Source organism: Kryptolebias marmoratus, linkage group LG18 (genome assembly GCF_001649575.2).
Source record: "Kryptolebias marmoratus isolate JLee-2015 linkage group LG18, ASM164957v2, whole genome shotgun sequence".
NCBI lineage: Eukaryota > Metazoa > Chordata > Actinopteri > Cyprinodontiformes > Rivulidae > Kryptolebias > Kryptolebias marmoratus.
This window is the reverse complement of record NC_051447.1, coordinates 5,634,270-5,652,399: the sequence shown is the minus strand read 5'-3', so window position 1 is coordinate 5,652,399 and position 18,130 is coordinate 5,634,270. Positions and strand designations below refer to the sequence as shown.

At 41.0% G+C, this 18,130-nt stretch overlaps 1 protein-coding gene across 4 annotated transcripts in view; it reads right to left on the bottom strand.

Moving 5' to 3' along the window:
- The window catches only part of abcc9 (ATP-binding cassette, sub-family C (CFTR/MRP), member 9), a 74,460-nt gene that overhangs the window by 53,714 nt on the left and 2,616 nt on the right, over nucleotides 1-18,130 (bottom strand). For 2 of the 4 annotated variants that reach the window (XR_005234409.1, XR_005234410.1), the window contains 13 exons: nucleotides 16,004-16,189; nucleotides 12,084-12,225; nucleotides 11,883-12,004; nucleotides 11,292-11,458; nucleotides 11,082-11,183; nucleotides 10,737-10,877; nucleotides 10,434-10,625; nucleotides 5,751-5,915; nucleotides 4,257-4,412; nucleotides 4,030-4,164; nucleotides 3,745-3,907; nucleotides 1,865-1,905; nucleotides 223-365 (listed from right to left, as the gene is read on the bottom strand). Coding sequence is in view for 1 of the 4 variants with exons in the window: in XM_037981214.1 (XP_037837142.1) it covers nucleotides 223-365; nucleotides 1,865-1,905; nucleotides 3,745-3,907; nucleotides 4,030-4,164; nucleotides 4,257-4,412; nucleotides 5,751-5,915; nucleotides 10,434-10,625; nucleotides 10,737-10,877; nucleotides 11,082-11,183; nucleotides 11,292-11,458; nucleotides 11,883-12,004; nucleotides 12,084-12,225; nucleotides 16,004-16,151 (1,817 nt within the window). In the remaining 3 variants the exon portion in view is untranslated. Of the gene's footprint in view, nucleotides 1-222; nucleotides 366-1,864; nucleotides 1,906-3,744; nucleotides 3,908-4,029; nucleotides 4,165-4,256; nucleotides 4,413-5,750; nucleotides 5,916-10,433; nucleotides 10,626-10,736; nucleotides 10,878-11,081; nucleotides 11,184-11,291; nucleotides 11,459-11,882; nucleotides 12,005-12,083; nucleotides 12,226-16,003; nucleotides 16,190-18,130 lie in introns of those variants that run through there. The other 2 variants (XR_005234411.1, XM_037981214.1) reach the window with 1 other exon arrangement.

The window sequence follows — 18,130 nt, the reverse complement described above, 5'->3', positions numbered from 1 at the left end:
CGTACCATTCCGATACCAGCGATCTCTCAGGAGTTTAGAGTTTCCCTTCTCCGCAGTCAGCCTTCCTTTAATTAGATTCACCACCGGAACCATCTCCAGTTTGTTTTTCCTTGTTTAGTCATCTCCGCATCCTGCTCTCTCAGCTACAGCAGCACCATCAGCTGTCCTCGGCAGTAAAACTTCACAAAGTATTTACAAAAAAATAAATAAAACAAAACTCACCTGACAAGGGCCTTCACAGCAAACCTGACCACAGTGGACAGCAGGAAGAGCGGCGTAACCAGGATGTGGAACAACGCCAGTGACGCGAAGGCTTCTGAGGGTTTGGGGCTGGTTTCGAAGATGATGTGATACGTCACGAACGTCTACAACAAATGATGTTACGTGTCATCGCTGCTTCTTCGTGTTCAGTAATTCAGAATTTATAACCTAAAATTACGATGAAGTTGGGACATTTTAAAAATGTACATAAAACACTTAATGCAATGATTTGCAAATTTCAAACGTATATTTTATTCACAATGGAACATTGTAAACATATAAAATACAGAATCTTAGAAATTGCAATTCTGTGGGGAAAAATAAGCTAATTTTGAATTTCATGGCAGCAACACAACTCAAAAAAGTTGGGACAGGGGCAACAATAGACTAAAAATCAGTGGTACAGATAAGATACAGCTGGAGGAGCATTTTGCAACTAATTTGGGTTATTGGCAGCATGTCAGTAAGAGGACTGGATATAAAAAGAACATTTTAGAAAAGTTGAATCTCTCAGAAGTAAAGTTGGGCAGAGGTTCACCAGTCTGGAAAAACTGTCTAAAAATAGTGGAACAATTTCAGAATAATGGTCATGAACAGAAAATTGGGAAGACTTTGAATATCTCATCATCTATAGTTTATCATAATCATCAAAAGAGCTCAAGAATCTGAAAAAGATTTTGAGCTCTAAGGACAAAAATATCTGATGTCATCTTGGGGCCCTCAGGGGCCACTGCATTAAAACCAGGTCTGGTTCTGTTCTGGACTCAGGAACACTTCCACAGATCGTTGTCTTTAAACACAGCTCACTGTACCATCCACTAATGCTGCTTAAAGCTCTATCAGGCAGAGAAGAAGCCAGATGTGAACACCATCCAGAACCTCTGCTGTCTCCTCTGGACCAAAGGAGAACTGTTCTGAGGTCAGATGAATCAAAATATTAAAATTCTCTTTCGAAACGCTCTTTGTACGCCATGTTCTCTGGACTAAAGAGGACCATATGACCATATGTCCTGTTATCAGTGCTCCGTTCAAAACCTGCCTCTCTGATGGTATGGGGGTGCATTAGTGCATATGGCATGGACAGCTTACACATCTAGAAAAGCACCATTAATGCAGAAAATCATATGCAGGTTTTAGAAAAACATCTGCACCCATTTAGTAAAAAAGACCCAGAAGTGTTGAACAGCTAGAATCCTCCATCAGATAGGAACGAGACATTCCCTCTAAAACCTTCAGCAGCTGCTCTCCTCAGGTCCAGATGTTTACAGACTGATGTTAAAAGAAGAGAGGAGGCCTCACAGGAGGGAAATATGGACCTGTCAGAACTTATTTGAGACATGCTGCTGCAATAAGATTCAAAGATACCTTATCCTCCTTTAAAAAAATAAATAAAAAAAGAACATTTCATATGTTTATGTTCCATTGTGAATAAAATATGGGTTTAGGAAATTTGCAAATTATTGCATTCTGTTTTTATTTACATCGTACACAACATCCCAATGTTTTTCTTGGATTGGACTAGTATTTTAAGTCACATATGAAACTTAAAAAAAGAAAATAAACTCAGTGACATTTCAGAGTAAATGAGGAGGGGGGGGCTTACCGCAAGAACAGCAGCGATGGGAATAGCAGCGTTCATGAAAACTACACAAAGAATAGAAAAAGTTTACTGGAGTGAGCTCAGAAAACTTTTCAGTAAAGTTTTACAACTAACAATTTTTAAGCAAACAAATTAAGGACTGTATAAGAAATAATTTCATGCTAGTATTACACTGTTTTGTGTTTTGCAACATTAGTTGGCAAACTTGAGAACTGGGAGATTAGTTTGAACAGGAATCGGTGGATCTATCCTCAAGAGCAAGGACAATAGTAAGAGAATACTCATATTTCCTAATGTCCTGATGCTTGCTCAATAATCCAGGTAGATAAATCTAACAAGGCTGAGTCATGTCCTCCTCTGTGCTGTTAAGTGCAAGGAGGACTGATCAGTTATGCATCGGGGGAAACAAAGCAGCCACTGGCCAAAAGGAAGGCCCATCGTCATCAGGCCAGGACTCTGCAGGCCAGCGGTCACTCTTTCAGGGATGAAGATGTGCTCATCCTCGATAGAGAGAAACGTTGGTTTGAGAGGAGAGTAAAGGAAGCCATCTTTGTGAAGAGAACCTGTCCGTCGTCAAACAGGGCGGGGGCCTCCGTGTCCAACTGTCTCCCTCCTACAATGCTGTTATTGCGAGTATCACTCAGTCCTCTGAATAGCAAGCGGCCATCAGGGCCCTAACGATCGCACATTAGGTTGATAGTCCTCCTTTTGCCCGTGAACAACTAGTTTTGGGTGTCACCAGCAACTGGTTGCTTCACTACGTGAAGGTGCTGCTTAGAAGGCTGAGGTTGCTGGCAGCTCCTCTGACTGAAGAAGACTTTTGGATAAAAGACGAAACGTTCTCAACACAGAACCCATCCGGAGAATTTGACTTGACTTTGTAAGATCATATTTCTTAGTTTTCTCTAAGAGAGTAGTCGACATAACATAACATCCTCAGACAGTCATTGTCTTCATGGATCAACATGTTGTCAAAACAGAGGTACTCTTTTCTTTAGGACATTGAGACACTGACTCAGTGAAAACTTTATTCTTCAAACTAAATAACACTTTGCAGTTTTTGGCCCCTACACATGTAATGTTTATGATGGAATCCGGTTGTCTGCATTAAGTTGTTGGACATTAAATGGACTACAATGTCAGAATGTCCAATGATGCCATGTTGGGATCGTTTTTGTTGACGTGGTGTTTTGTTCTTACATGATTTTGGAATTACACGCAGTTTTCATGCAGATATACATCACCTCAACTCCTGCTGGACGAGCCATTGTACGGACTGACATGTCATTCAGTTTATAAACCTTTACACTACCATCAGTTTAGCATTTCACGGTTATTTTGACGGAAATGTTCTGATGTCCCTGCAGGAAGAGCGCCAAGCTGCACCAGAAGTGCTACAGTTGGCTGCTGCTGCTATTTGTGCTTGCAAATAACCACAGAATTCACTGTAAATAATTGCGCATTGAGAAACTGAGTGTTTTCTAGGTTTATAAAACAGCATTCGCTTGGACCACTATAACGTCATTTTAAACTGGAGTCGTTTTTAAGATGGCAGCAGTACACTTTGGTCTTGGTCATGTTCGGACTAGTTAGCAGCAGTTAGCTCGTCATTCTGATCAGAATTAACCCATTTCTCCAAACCGAGGCTGTTCATAAAGCAATCCACAACAGGTAAGATAATTGTTCATACCCTGTCCACATATTCCCACCATTTGAACTTTCACTTTCAAAAAATAAAGCCTCAACGACAAATGAGGCGATTTAAGCTCATCAGAGATTTGCTTTTGTGATGTCTGACAGAACTCCTACATGCAACAGAAGCAAATCAACATCTTGAAGGCAATAAAAAATAAGTAACATAATGCGTTAAGTGTGTTTCTTACTGGACATGGATGTGTAGAAGGCAAACGTCTTGAGGCTGGTGAGCTCTTTGCCTCTGGTTTGCTCCACTTTGCCACAGAAAATATCCTCCCAGGCATAGAGCTTCAGCAGCTTTATACCCTTTAAGATCTCAGTAGTCTTTTTTAACCGGTCTGTGGAGTGTTCCTAAACAAAAAAACAAACAAAAAAAAACCCAACAGGAACACTTTGGGTCACATTTGTGCTGTGTATTTAATGAAGAGGTTTGACAAATAGAGACAAAACGGGTACACAAACAAACTGCTTACTAGTGAGCTCTTCTGTGTGTCTGCCAGCTTTGTAGCTATGCGGTACTGAACCGGAGCCAGCAGAACAATAACCGAGGCTCCAACCAAGGCACTCCAACCCAACAAGTAGTAGAGCAGAATCACTCCCATCACAATCTGAAACACAAAAACCAAACATCACTGAACGATCGCAAGACTTCAAAATATATAAATCCGGGCGCATCAGATAGAGTTTAAAGTTACAGTACCTGTACGGGCATAGCCCAGAGGTTGGGACAGAGGAAGAGGAACCACATCAGCTGGTTGGTCTCTATGGCAACCAGGTTGTTGATCTGACCCAGTGTCATCTCCCCCATTGACATGTTGGAGGTGGACAGACGCAGGATTTTGTTGTAAATCATCGCCTTAATGAGACACAAAAAAAAAGTTAGTTATATTAACATGACGTGGATAACGACGACTCCTGGCTCCTAACATTGTTGATTTGTAAATCTTCATCACGGCCGGAATTTTTTGCACAGCCCTTGAAGACATGGATGCAGTTTAAACGCACTATTATCCGAGAAAAGCTTTGGAAAATATCTCATGAACCATTGAATGAATTTTAATAAAACTCCCTTGATTCACATCTAAGAACAATAAACTTTTGGACTTAACTTACTTAAGATGGTGGCCACAGCTAATCAACCTCAGCAAACACAAAAATGTCTATAACTCTGTCATGAAGCGTGGAGACAGAGGTGAACCCAGAACGCAGACTCAGAGCTGAAGAAACTAATTTATTAACTAAAGAAAACCATCAAAACAAAAGGGCTGACGTGGGAGCAAAACTAACAAAGACTAAATCCAAAAAAACGAGAGAACAGGGCATGGCAAGGAGCAAGACACAAGGAGACCAAAACGGAATGATCCAGTGACTAGTGAATGAGAAAGACCGGTACTTAAAGACAGAGGATAATGAGAAAAATGGACACAGGTGAGTGAGAAACAATTACCAGCAGGTGGAGATGGGCGTGGCAGACCTAACAGGAAAAGTACTGGGGAGGTGGAGAGTGACAGCAAACATAAACAGGAAAAACTAAACTGAAACAAAACACAAACTGAAATCACCAAACCATGACAGAAACAAGACAATAATCAAAAATAACAAACTGAAAATACCAGATTATGACAAACTCATCTTTTTTCTACAGTTATTGAGCTAAAACTTGAAGTGTCATTAGTTGAGAGTTATCCCCAACACATACTCTGAGTGCTAACAAATCAAGCAGGAAGGACGTAGGATCGCTTCCCGACCTGAGGCCCGGGGCCTTTCTGGGTTTACATGTTCTCCCTTTTACCAGTTTCCTCCAAAACTGGTAAAATTGTCCCTAGGTGAGAGTGAAAGCGAGAATGGTTGTTTGTCTCGTTTGTCTCTATGTGTCCAGGGTGTCCCCTGCCTCTTGCACAGAGACTGCTGGAGATGGATGGATGGATGGATGGATGGATGGATGGATGGATGGATGGATGGATGGATGGATGGATGAAAATGCCGGCGGCGTCATTTCACTGAGTGACTCATCCAAACAAACCCATGTCTGACATAACAGTTATGGAGAACTGCCTGTTTTGAAAACATCTGTGCGACGAAGCTTCTTCACAGTTGACCTGCTTTCTCCTGAAACATTTTACCGAACTGCAAGCGCCGACGCGTTCCCGCAGCTCGTGCACGAAGCAGCGCCTCCGTCTGACGCTTCACTCACCAGCAGAGCTCCTCGCAGGTTGATGCCCGTCTCGATGGTGACGTAGTAGGAGGCCTGCAGGAAGGTCCTCTGCAGGACTAAAGCCAAGAACAGCAGAACAGCCAGGACCGAACTGTTCCTCAGAAGCTCAGTGGTGAACATGAAGTAGACTTTTAAACCATTTTCCTGCAGGCACAAACACAGAATAATAAAAAAAGTGAATAATAACTTTGTAAAACTTTGAATAAAAGAGGCTTTCTTGTTGCGCATTTTGCAAGTATGGATGAGTTGATATTTCTGTCGTTTACACAAGAGACAATGAAATTAACATCATCAATATTGGCAAATAATTGCTTGGGTGTCAGGTTTTATTTTAAAGCAATTACAGATATTGTGATGAAATCTTTTAAGATTTTTCAGCAATTTACAAATTATCACTGAAAGGTTTGATTTTATTACTTTATTGTGTAAACATAAATATAATACTCCAGCTAAATTAGGTTAAATGGAAAAATAAACTTAAGCATTTCTAAAAAAATAAACGGAAAAGAGGTGAGCGCATATGTATTCACCCCCTTTGAAGCTTCAATCATTACCTTCAGAAACTACCTATTCAGGTAAATAAGATCCGCCTGTGGCCACATGATCTCATACAGATAAAACATAATGAATACCACATTGTCACCATTAAATGACCACCATTAAAATAAGGCAGAATGTTTGGAATGTCTTCTTAAATGAGACTAAAACTGAACCTTGTGATCATATCTGGCACAGACATAACACCTTGTATGCTGTGAACACCATCCCCACAGTGAAGCACGGTGGTGGCAGTGTCATGCTTTGGGGATTGGCTTCATCAGCAAGGACTGGGAAACTGGACGGAGGTGAAGGAAAGCCGGATGGTGTGAGAGAGAAAAACTCTTCGAGGGAAACTAGTTTAGGTGTTTTGAAACCGGAACGGAGACCTTTCAGTCTCTGATGAAGCAACAATCCAGGGGTTTAAGGAGAAACAAAAAAATGTCCTGGAACGGTCCAGTCAAATCCTCAGTCCAACTGAGCAATCTCTGGTTTGATTGGACACAAGCTGCAGCAGCTTTATGACGAAGAACAAACTGCTGCAGAAGGTGGCTCCACGCCCCGACATGCAAACCAGTCTGAGATTACGTTTTTAACTCCAGGTTGTACGGAACGAAACGAAACGAAACGAAAAGCCCCATCTAATGCGGCCGCGCGCTGTGGATTCAAAAACCCGATGGTGAAGCTCTGCGTCAAAGTGCCGCGACGTGCGAGGTGAGTGGGGAATTTTCCACATCACTTCAAAATGCAGCCCTGCTCTGTGTTCTGTCTCAGCTACCCATTACTCCCTCTTAAACACACCTGACAATGATATAACAGCGTCCAGTCGCAGTGAATGAAAACATACCGTCATTAAAAAAAAAAAAAAAAAAGCATCTGCTCTGCTTCTCCTTCGAGCCGCGACCTTTGGAGGGGGTTGGCATGAATTAAAGAGGAGTTCGTGAGCTCTGCCAGCACAACTGTTCCTTTGCCAGCCGTCCATAGGAGCGTCTGGTTTCTTTCCGTCTGCCTCACCCTCTTTAATGTGCTGTTGACTTGTGGGATCGTTGAGCCACGAGGTCGGCCCAGCTCATCTTGATTTATTACAAAAAGTGGTGTGAATTAGGCCTACACGGTCAATCAAAAATGCACTTTTTCAGTGAGTGCAATATCAGTACAGTAGTTAACTTTTTACAAAATTCCAGAAGCAAACTGCATGCCAAAATCAGATGAACCCCTCCCTCCCAGCCAACTTAAGAGTATTGGCTGTGGTGATGACAAAACCGGTGGGTTTATCGCAACTAATACCATCATCGCAACATTCATCAATAACACAACTACGTGCTTCTCTAATATTGTGTTAATGTGAACACTTATAGAGGATTAAAACTGCTGACATCCACGCTAAATATTAAAAATACTGGATTGTAATAATGTGCCGATACATTTTAGGAGAAAAAAAAAATGGGCTTGTTAGTATATGCCGGTATTTATTTCTCATGTTTCTTCTGTGCATTAATTAAAACAGGTAAGTTTAAGGATAAAGGCAAAAGTTAGGGATGTCCTGAGCTGATTGCAAGCATCGGCTCGGTGACCACATCCAGGCAATTATCATTAATAGGAGTCAGAGTAGCTGAAGCAGACAATTTTCATAGGTGTGGTCAGACTGAGACCATCGCTCACACAGGTGAGGCCTACATGGCAAGTTGCTGGGGATCCATGAGGGTTTGTGGGTCATTCCCTGATGTATTTACCCAGGCAGTGACTACCAAAGACCCGCAGGATCTCCTCAATGTATTCCTACACTAGTTAAAAATAAATGAATAATCTGAAACAATTATTTTCATTTGGAGAAAGCTCACCAGACTTCTAAAATTTAGAGCACAGAAATACTGCACAAGGAGCCACTTTTTTTTTTTTTTTTTTTACGAATCGTTTCGCAAAAACGTTGCCAGCGAAGCAGCGATCAACCTACAATTTCTTCCTGTTTGAAACCCACTTTTTCAACATATGGTTTATATAAATGTATTAAAATTTTATTTTATTTATACATATATTTATTTATATATATATTTATTTTTATATAATTTCCTTCATGCAACTCCATCTTTTTCATATTTCTTTACTATTTATTGGTTGAGAAAAAAAAGGAGGGCGAAGACACAAAACCTAAATACAGATTTTTTTTAAAGTACAACAAATAAAACTAAAAACCCACAGATCACGCTAATTAATGAAGGCAGTTTTTTAGTTGACGACAGACTTTAGTACATTGAAAACCAAAGTTTTCTTTGTTCAAGTTTTTAATCAGAAATCTAATTCAGAAATCTGAGTTCTTTAAAAATTCTTTAAAAATAACAAGATTTGTAGACAAATACGGGGCTATCTAGTTGGTTGTTTTGGTTGTGAAGGTCCTAGACATCTATAATAGGCCTGGAAACGTGTGAGAGCATGTGTAACATCATAGCAGCAGTATATTATTAAATTACAGACACATTATTTTACCAGATGATGACATGAAGACTGCGACCAACGCCTTAGTGACATCGCAGTGAGTCACTGGACTTTAACAGCAGCCACTCCGTGACCTGGGATGTCCCACTAATCTGCTCTTAATCTCGAACACAACAATCCTGTGCCTGCACCTAACAAGACTTTAGTCTCGTTTGTAGTTTTAGTAACATTAGCAGAGCCAAAGTATGAGCAAAGGGCACAAAACCATTTTGCATGACTAAGATGGTGTCACTGTGAGCTCTTGTGCAATCTGTTAGTGAACCAGAACCAAATTTCAGCTCAGCGTCTGCAAACAGTTGTAGATAATTTCGAGTGAGCCAACCCAATGATCACTTTCTGAAAGCTTCAATAAAACCTGCCCACTGGTTCATGAGATGTTCTGCTAACACGATAGACAAACAAACGCACAGAGACTAAAACATTGTCGCTTTTTGGCAGTAGGTGATAATAAGAGATGGTTCAGGACCTTTACTCGGTACTGCACATTTGCTTGCACAGTTATACTGAGGCACATGCATTTCAGCTCAATTTAATTTATTTAAAATGGCGCCAATTCACAACAGAATTCAGAAGGAAGTAAGGTGTAATGAGCACATTTTACTGTCATTGTCTAAGGCTCCTTTGGTATTATTGGACTGCTATGGTTAATTTAAAACCTCAAACATAATGCTGACAAATATCAATATTTCAGAATGACTAAGACATTTATATAAAAAAAAGTTGATTCTTCACCGACAGAATGAAAGAATCTATGATATCCCATTTTATTTTTGTGTATCTGTCTCGCATTTCTACGTCCTATTGAGACATGTGGCTATTAAAAAATAATTTTTTAAAAAGGCAGCATAGGCAAATGTTAAAGTCACCTTCCCTACAGGAGGCGACAGCAGAAAACAGGGGTTTACTACTCTTATAATAAAACAAGCAAGTAATCTTAATATGAAAAAATAAACCCACAATAATTTACTTGCATTGCAAAGCCTATTTAATAACACTTTCTTATTCCTATTACTGGCTTGTAATAATCAATAAAAACACTGCTCCTTTCCCACCTTTTTATATATATATATATATATATATATATATATATATATATATATATATATATATATATATCATAGCTGTGAGCCTATTTGTTGTGTTACAGTTGGTATTAAAGTGTGTTCATATTGTTAACTTTTACTTCATATCAGGAAAATGCACTGTATATTATACATGTATAGTACAGTGCACATCATGCCTCTCTTAGGTTCTTCATTTTTATTCTTGGAATCATTCTTTTTTATTATTATTAGACTTAACACCCAGCGGTGTCACACACTTCTGTTCTCTCTTCTGTGGACACATCTAATCCCACCCCTGCAAATCTTGGCTCGTCTAAAGATATCTTCACTTCAGAAGCGTCAAGCGCTCCCCCTGTCGCCGCCCACCTCAGCGCACCCCCATCGATGCAGCAGAATCGAGCGCACCTCTCGCCTCGGAGGAGCCGGCCGGTGCAGCGTCAGGAATAAAGACGACGCCGGCAGACCCCCGCCGACCGGTCGGCGCTTCTCGATTAGAGCTTTACAGAATAAGTTTTCAGTTAGTGCTACAGATATTACTGAAGGAGTAATACGAGACTTCCAAACCCACGTTCATCTTGTCCGCTGAAGGAGGATCATCTTTGACATTCAGGTTATTCACGATGCCAGAGATGCAGAGAGGCCCGGCGAAGCCCAGCAGGTCCGCCAGGTAACGGAAGGTGCTGCTGAGCAGGATGGGACGGCCGAACGCCCGATACATGGAGCGCCAGATCGACGGGGACCGATCTGGCTCCTCGGGTGTCTGCGCAGCAAGAGGTGGATGGAAACCAGATGAGCAAAGCAGGTGATTCATTTGGGAAATCAGCGGTAAAATAACCTTAAAAATAAGTTTCAAACCGTCTCCTCGGCTCACCCTCTGATCCTCATAGGCGTCTTTGAGTCGCAGGTAGTTGGTCAGGGCTCTCATGGCGATGGGCAGCTTGCCGATCTTCTTCAGCTCTATCGGCCTCTTATGGGCTCCAATGATGAGAGGATTCATCCACCAATATGTCGCCTAGAAATGTGCCAAAAACTTGCTCTGTTTTCTGTAACCACGCGCCAACTCTTGCTCCAACGAAATCTCCCACAGATAAAACAGAGTTAGCTCAAAATAAGCTGGGCTGCGGTTCAGTTTTTACCTTTTATTTGGACATCTATGGATTTGGATTTAGCTTATCGTTTTACTCCACTCATCTTAAAAACAGTCAAGATAATCTACCTTGGAGAGCAGGTTGACAAACGGCTGCAGAAAGCGAACCCCCAAATCCTGCAAGTCTTCTGGTGGTTTCACCTTCTGAGGGTTGGTAAAGAATACGTATTTCTACAAAGAAAAAAAGAAACAAAACACAGGCAAAAACGTTTACGTAAAAAAGAAGAACGGCTGAAAGTGGGAGTTTTGCCGGTGCTGTTCGGAAACGCGGTAACCAACCCTGACTCGGATGACGTTGACCTCCACCGCCATCAGAAGCCCGTACAGGATCACCAACAGAGCCGTGATGCAGAACCTCAGGTGCCGCGGGCCGACACTGAACACTGCAAACTGCCACAGCTTTATGGACTTCGTGATGAACGCCAACACCCAGTAAATGAAGAGTACTGCAGGGGGGAGTGGCAAAAACTGGGATATTTAAAGGGCCGTTGCTGCAAAATACCAACACAATCTGTGATATTTAACCTTTTTACAAAGGAAAAAAAAAAGAGCTCTTAGTACCTAATTTTGTTCTTATGCACAGGTAATTTTCAGATTTAATAATAATGCTTTGCTTTATTTTTGAACTGGCTTGATTGTAAGAACTACAGAACATATCAAATTTGGAAAATGAAAAAAAAAAAAAGAGTGCAATAATTCTAACTTTTATTTTGACTTTTACCGTAACACATAAGTATGAACCCAAGTAATACATGTTTTGTCTCATCGTCTTCATTTATATTATTTAAATACATTTTACATTTGTACATTTTTTTAAAAAACAGATAAAAATGAAAACAGAACAGACTCGTGCAGCTCCCGTCATCTTACCCAGCAGCAGTTTGGGGAAGTTGGACGTCTCTATGTTGTGGTAGTAAACCACCGATGTCGTGGCTGCTATGAAACCCATGAACGCTGGCATGAACAGATGGAGGTTGTTGTGGCTCATAACGCTACAGGAAGACAGAAACTTAATATCCAAACCACATTTTCAGGGGAAAAGCAGTTTTTTTCCAACCGCACCGGACTCACTTGCTGGCGGCAAGGCCTTCTGCAAACTCGCACACGTGGACAAAGAGCAGCAGGAAGGTGAGGATCCACCTCATGTTGTGGCCGGGGAAATGGAGCCATGTGTTGTGATGGATTTGCACCTTCGAGCTCTGACTTCCCCAGCCTGGAAGATCAACACAAATACGGAGACCGATCAGCTCTTCCTGCTTCCTCTGTTCATAAAATTTAGCATTTTTGAAAGGAATACATGTCAAACACGTGCCAGTGTTTTAGATAAAGAGCTCATACGATCTGTTCGAGTTCAGAGTATGTAATAAAGATGACTCTTAGCTACTACCACACCAAGTTTTAGCTCAATATTTGCACAATCAACTGAGTTATCGTCATGTTTGTTTTTGCTCATGTCAATAAACTACGACAGCCATTTTTAACCAAGTCGGCACAAAACGTTATTTAGTTGTGAGTTTTATTAGAATCTATCTAGTGAATCATGAGATATTTTGCTAAGAGACAAAGAGGTTAGACTCCAATGGTTAATGCCCAAGTTTTAAACAAACTTCTCGTGCAATTTGTTGGCATTAAGAGTATGTGATGGAGATCAGTGTTGGCGACTACCGAACCGAATTTTAGCCCAATATCTGTAAAACTGTCTGAGTTATCGCCACCTTTGTATGCGCTAAAATAGTTAGGTTGTGGTGGCCATCTTGAATGAAGTTTACCCCAAAATTTCATAAGTCGAAGATGCATGTCCAGTAATTAATTTAAAGAAAAGTTCATTAAAATCTGTCCACTAGTTCCTGAGATTTTTTTGCTAATAGACAAACACACACACACACACACACATCTGATATTTAGGACAGGAGGTGACAATTAGATGCACATTACAAAAACAGACATATTCTCTTTTTACATTTAAAAAAAATAACCCTAAATCTGTCATGGAACATTACTAATAGCACATTCAGTTTGAGAATTGCTGCTGAAATGCTACTTTTAACAATGACTTCTTTATTTACAAATTTTTTTTTTTCAACCCATAGATCTGCAGAAAAGAAAAGAAAAAAAAATTTGGTCATAAATCCTCATAAATGTAATTACTACAAACCTTCATAAAGCTTTATAAAGCCAAGAAAATCGTGCAACTATAAAAATGACGCGTTTTAGCTATTAATTTAGACAAAAAAAAAGTCATTCAATTAAAATAAATGTTTTCTTGATAAAGTGGACAGTGTTTTTCTAACTAAATGGAACAAGAAGTTTACAAGACAGAAACTAAAACAGACAAAGAGTCATCGAGCATCAATTAGTGAGTCCCGTGGGAGAAAGCTGGGAGCTGGGGGCTCGTGGTGGGAACCGTTCTCCAAAGCTACAGAGAACATCTGCTTCTGCAGAAGTCACTTTCTGCACACAAACACAGATCCTTTGAGTACAGACAGCGATCCAGAAACACTAAAACTACAATAAACGAAAGCAGCGTTCCTTGAGGGGATGCATGTCGCCCGCGAGAATCTGGGTGATCTGATCTGTTAGCGCTCAGATATTCCAGATCTCTGGGGATAAGTCACTTTAACTCAATATTTTTGCTAACAGGCAGGCAAACACACAGGGAATTATATGATTGCCTACTTTTCATAGCAGCAGAAAATATTCCTTCTTTCCATGTTTTGACTTTTGTTTGTCATTTCCTTTTTATTTCTTTATACACTGATGTTGTTTTTGCAGCCTTCTGTTCAATTCCACTCATCCTATTAAATTTTTCCACTTTCATTTTCTTTTTCCAGGTCATTTAGAAAACCCAAAAAGCAAAAAAAAAAAATGGCATCTCTGGCTCAGTATGAAGGCAAATGGCGGTTGAAGGACCCAAATGCAGAAACCAAGGGATTTTATTACCGGAACAAAACTGATTTAAACAGACTGGACAAAAGCTAGAAACACGTAAAAACTTACAGCAGGGCAGAACGGGTAAAGAAAGGGTCTGATAAGAAATAAATGAGACTGTATTAACTGAAGGAATATAACAAATAAGGAGCAGGTGTGATTATTAATAAATTAGAACCAGGTGCGGGGGAAGCAGATGGCTAGATAAACTAAAACAGGTACTGATCTGACTAAAAAAATAAAATACATAAACCAAAGGAAGAAATAAGACCAAAACTTGATCAAACTAAAATTGAGACAAATCCTGATAGCTTCTGTTTTGTTGCACAGCTGAGTTTTTGCAGATTTTCCATCGTTTTGACAACTGTAGTACTGAAATTAACCACAGCCCTCATCTACACAAATTAACCACTGCCAATATTTTATTTTGAAACGTATTCTCTGACATGCTGGTAAAATTTAAATTAAATCCCTGCTGTGTTCTTATTAGAATGGTTATAAAAAAAGTGTGCTTGAGAAAGAGGAAAAGCTCTTATAAACAACATCTGCTCCGGTTGCCAGATCTCACGCAGTGATGCAGGAATCACAGATTACAGCATCACAGCACAACACAGCAGCAAGCCACGCAGGGTTTCGTCGTTTGCCTCTCTGCCACACAGCTGTTTAAGAGGTTAAATGTTTCAAATCAAATCAAACAAAACAAAACAAAACCAGAAGCACTCGGTGACTGCCAACCTGCGCCGAGGCCATGGCATCAAAAGAATCGTGACCTGGATCATGACCCAACATTTTCTAAATATTTCATCCAAATCTGTTTCTTAGTTTTTAATAACCTCCTTAGCAAAGGGAACGAGTTGACCACTTTTACAAAGTGGTCAACTGTGACCTTGACCTTTATCCGGATCGCCACCAAAATCTAACAACTTGTTTGTTGTGACAACCCCAACGTTTCCTGAAGATTTCAACGAAATCTATTCATTAGTTTTTTAGGTAATCATGCGAACAGACAAACAAATCAACGCTACCGAAAACACAACTTCCTTGGTGGAGATAATAACTAATAATCCATGTATGGATCACATGTGACTTTCAGACAAAAGGCTTGGAAAAAAAGCAGGCCTAAATTTAATTCTGGCTTATTTCAAAACTATATTGGAATGCACAATAAATCCCATATATCACGATATACAATATATTGCATTTATCATGTATTTTGTGAGACACCATATATCGCGACACACCATAAATTGCAATAATGTACCATCTTCTCCTAATCACTACATTAATCCAAACCTGTATAATGCATGAAATGGCACAATGACACTGCAGAAGGAGGAAATCTGTACCAACCAAGCGGGCACACTAATAAGCTGCTCTCTGCAAGTCCAACGACCAGGCTCTGCGATAGGATGGGAGCGCATTTGTGTGTGCTCGGAAAACGCTGGTTTCCATTTCTGCGATAGCAGGGTTAATGCGGGAAAGTCCAGATTTTAGAGGGACATATTGCTGCCTTCGAGGATACATCTTTCCAGGGCTTGTTGTCAAGCCTTGTTGAGCCCTCACGATTTAGGATGGGGGCAATCAGGACCACAGGGAGGCGCACTGGATGGGCAGCTAGGCCTATACGAGAGGGATTCGGGCAGGAGGTGACTCGAGTATCAAGAAACAAGTTATCCAGACGATGGGAGGGTGGACTCCACACTACAGACATGCAGGTGGGTGGGAACTCAAGACCGTGCCGGAAACCATATTACTACTTATACATCCTTTAGAAAGTCAAGTTTTATTGTCTTCTCTGCTCATATTGGATAATATTAGATCACGTGAGTCTCAGACATAAGCTGCTCAGCCTTTTACAGAGAATGTAAAGATTCTGAAATTTAAAAAAACGGGACTATCCTATTCTGTTGGACACCTTAAGAGTTGTTTGCAACATTTTAAATGTTGTGAGATAAAATAAAAACATCAGAGACTGACGAAACCTTTGCAGTTGTAAGTTCCGTCTGTGTTGCATGTCTGGGATGCAAATAAATAAATAAATGGATGCATGTTAGATAGCTTACCAATAAAGAGGATGGGAAAGGTGATGAAGAGCAGGAACACATGGGGAACCAGGCTGAGAGCGTCCACGAAGCAGCCGTTTTTCAGCACGTTCTCCCCGATCTTGTAGGGCGTGAGATTCTTGTTGCTGCCACAGAACGCCCACTCCATGCCACCGGCCTGCAGATCCGCACAAACCTGGAGTCGCTCTGTGAGGACGACACGTAAACACAGCCGGGAAAAAAATTGAAATAAGAGACAAAAACAAATATCAACCGTCCCGTGCTACGTGAGCTACTTTGAACACAAGGTCAGACGTTTCTGTGGCATGTCAAGTTTAAGAGCTCGCACTCAGGAGCACGGGCTCATGTGAGACATGAGAGCTATTTCAGTGGCACTGCGACATGTTCTCTGCATCCCAGTCCTTCACCGTAAATAAACCCGAAGAGTTGAAAATCCGATACGCTGCAATGATCCTATAAGCTAATCTCTAAATGGTTTCTAGCTTTAAGAAATTTAACAAAGTCTTTACTTATTTTCTTATCACAAAACTGCTTCATGTCTTAACCACATTAGATTTGGAAAGCTGCATATATTTAAAAGCATTTATTGTGGGTTTCATTTGTTTAGAGGTTCACCAAATTAAACTTCAACTTCTTGTGGGAGAGAAAATATTCTTGCTGCTGCTTCTATTTTAGGACTGGAGGATTTAAATATTTACACACGGAGTAACCTTATAGCAAGGCAATAAAGGCACAGATATTTACTCCTCATATTTCTATCAAATCAAAAAAAGCGTAAAACACTTTAAACAAACATCTCCAAAAACACTTCCAATATAAATGTTTGTTTTTTTTTAATATTGCTCTGTGGTATGATTTGGTTGGCTTCAGTTATCGTTTAAACATCTGAAATGTCGAAAGTTTTACTCAGAAATTTGAACTGGATTAGAATTGGAGTAAATTGACATGAGCAAACCAGCAGACTTTTAAAAAGGAGAACTTTGGATTTGCAGGATGCAAGTAATGAACGTGATGACAAAAAAAGGGAGCCCAGTGTTTGGTTGATGGTGAGATCACAGAAAAAAACTGCAGCTGCATTAACATGAATTATATTTTATTTTTAAAAAGATCACTTAGGTCAGGGAAGAAAGACACCAAGTGATATTGAACACTGGATGAAGCAATGGATGGATGGATCAAATGATGACTGGATGAATTGACAGCTGGATGGATGGATGGATGGATGGATGGATGGATGGATGGATGGATGGATGGATGGATGGATGGATGGATGGATGGATTCGGGACAGAACATGGTCACACTGCTGATCTGAGTCTGTCTTTCAGTCCAAGCTGGTCCCACACACGATTGACCGAGCTGTCCGCTGGAGAACGTCAACATGATGCAGGCGGACCTTAGACACCTGCTCATGTGTGGATGAGCATTGAAAAAGGGTGCCGTGTCAGGAGCGGTAAGACATGTGGATGTCACTGATGCAGTGCTGTGGTATCAGGGTCCCCCAAATCACCACCGGAGGTGACCTGAAGGCGGACACGCCACGAATCCAAAAGTAACACAGGTGGGTATTTCCACAGTGGAGGCAGGGTTGGTCCTCTTCCCTCTGCATCACCATACACACACAGACTGGTCCTTAAAGGTCCAAAGTCTCAACGATAAACGTGGTACAACACCACTTATCAGTCCTTGACTTCTGGTTACAGCACCCCTCCAAACGCACCAGTGTTAATGGCAGCCTGCACACAAACTCATGATCGACTGATCCCAGCTGTCGAGACAGTGCAGAACAACGTGGGGTGATGAAGAAGTCCAACACCTGCATCTGGCATGACAATCCACCTTTGGGGTGGTCCGTCTTGGGGCAACCTAAACGCGCACATTCCCAGATTCCAACATGGCGCCGCTGGGAGCTCCACATGACGACACGACACAAACACTTGACCTCACGCAAACTGCATCGAGCGCAAGCAATGCAGCCTAATGTACCTGAAAGGCACATCTGGTGGCCTCGGAACCCTCCGTTTTGACTGACTGCCCGACGCTCTGGTAACTGCCTGATAACACCGCCACTGGTGCCTTGCGAATGGAATCAGTGACACGCCCATCACCGGGCTGCATGTGGACCAAAC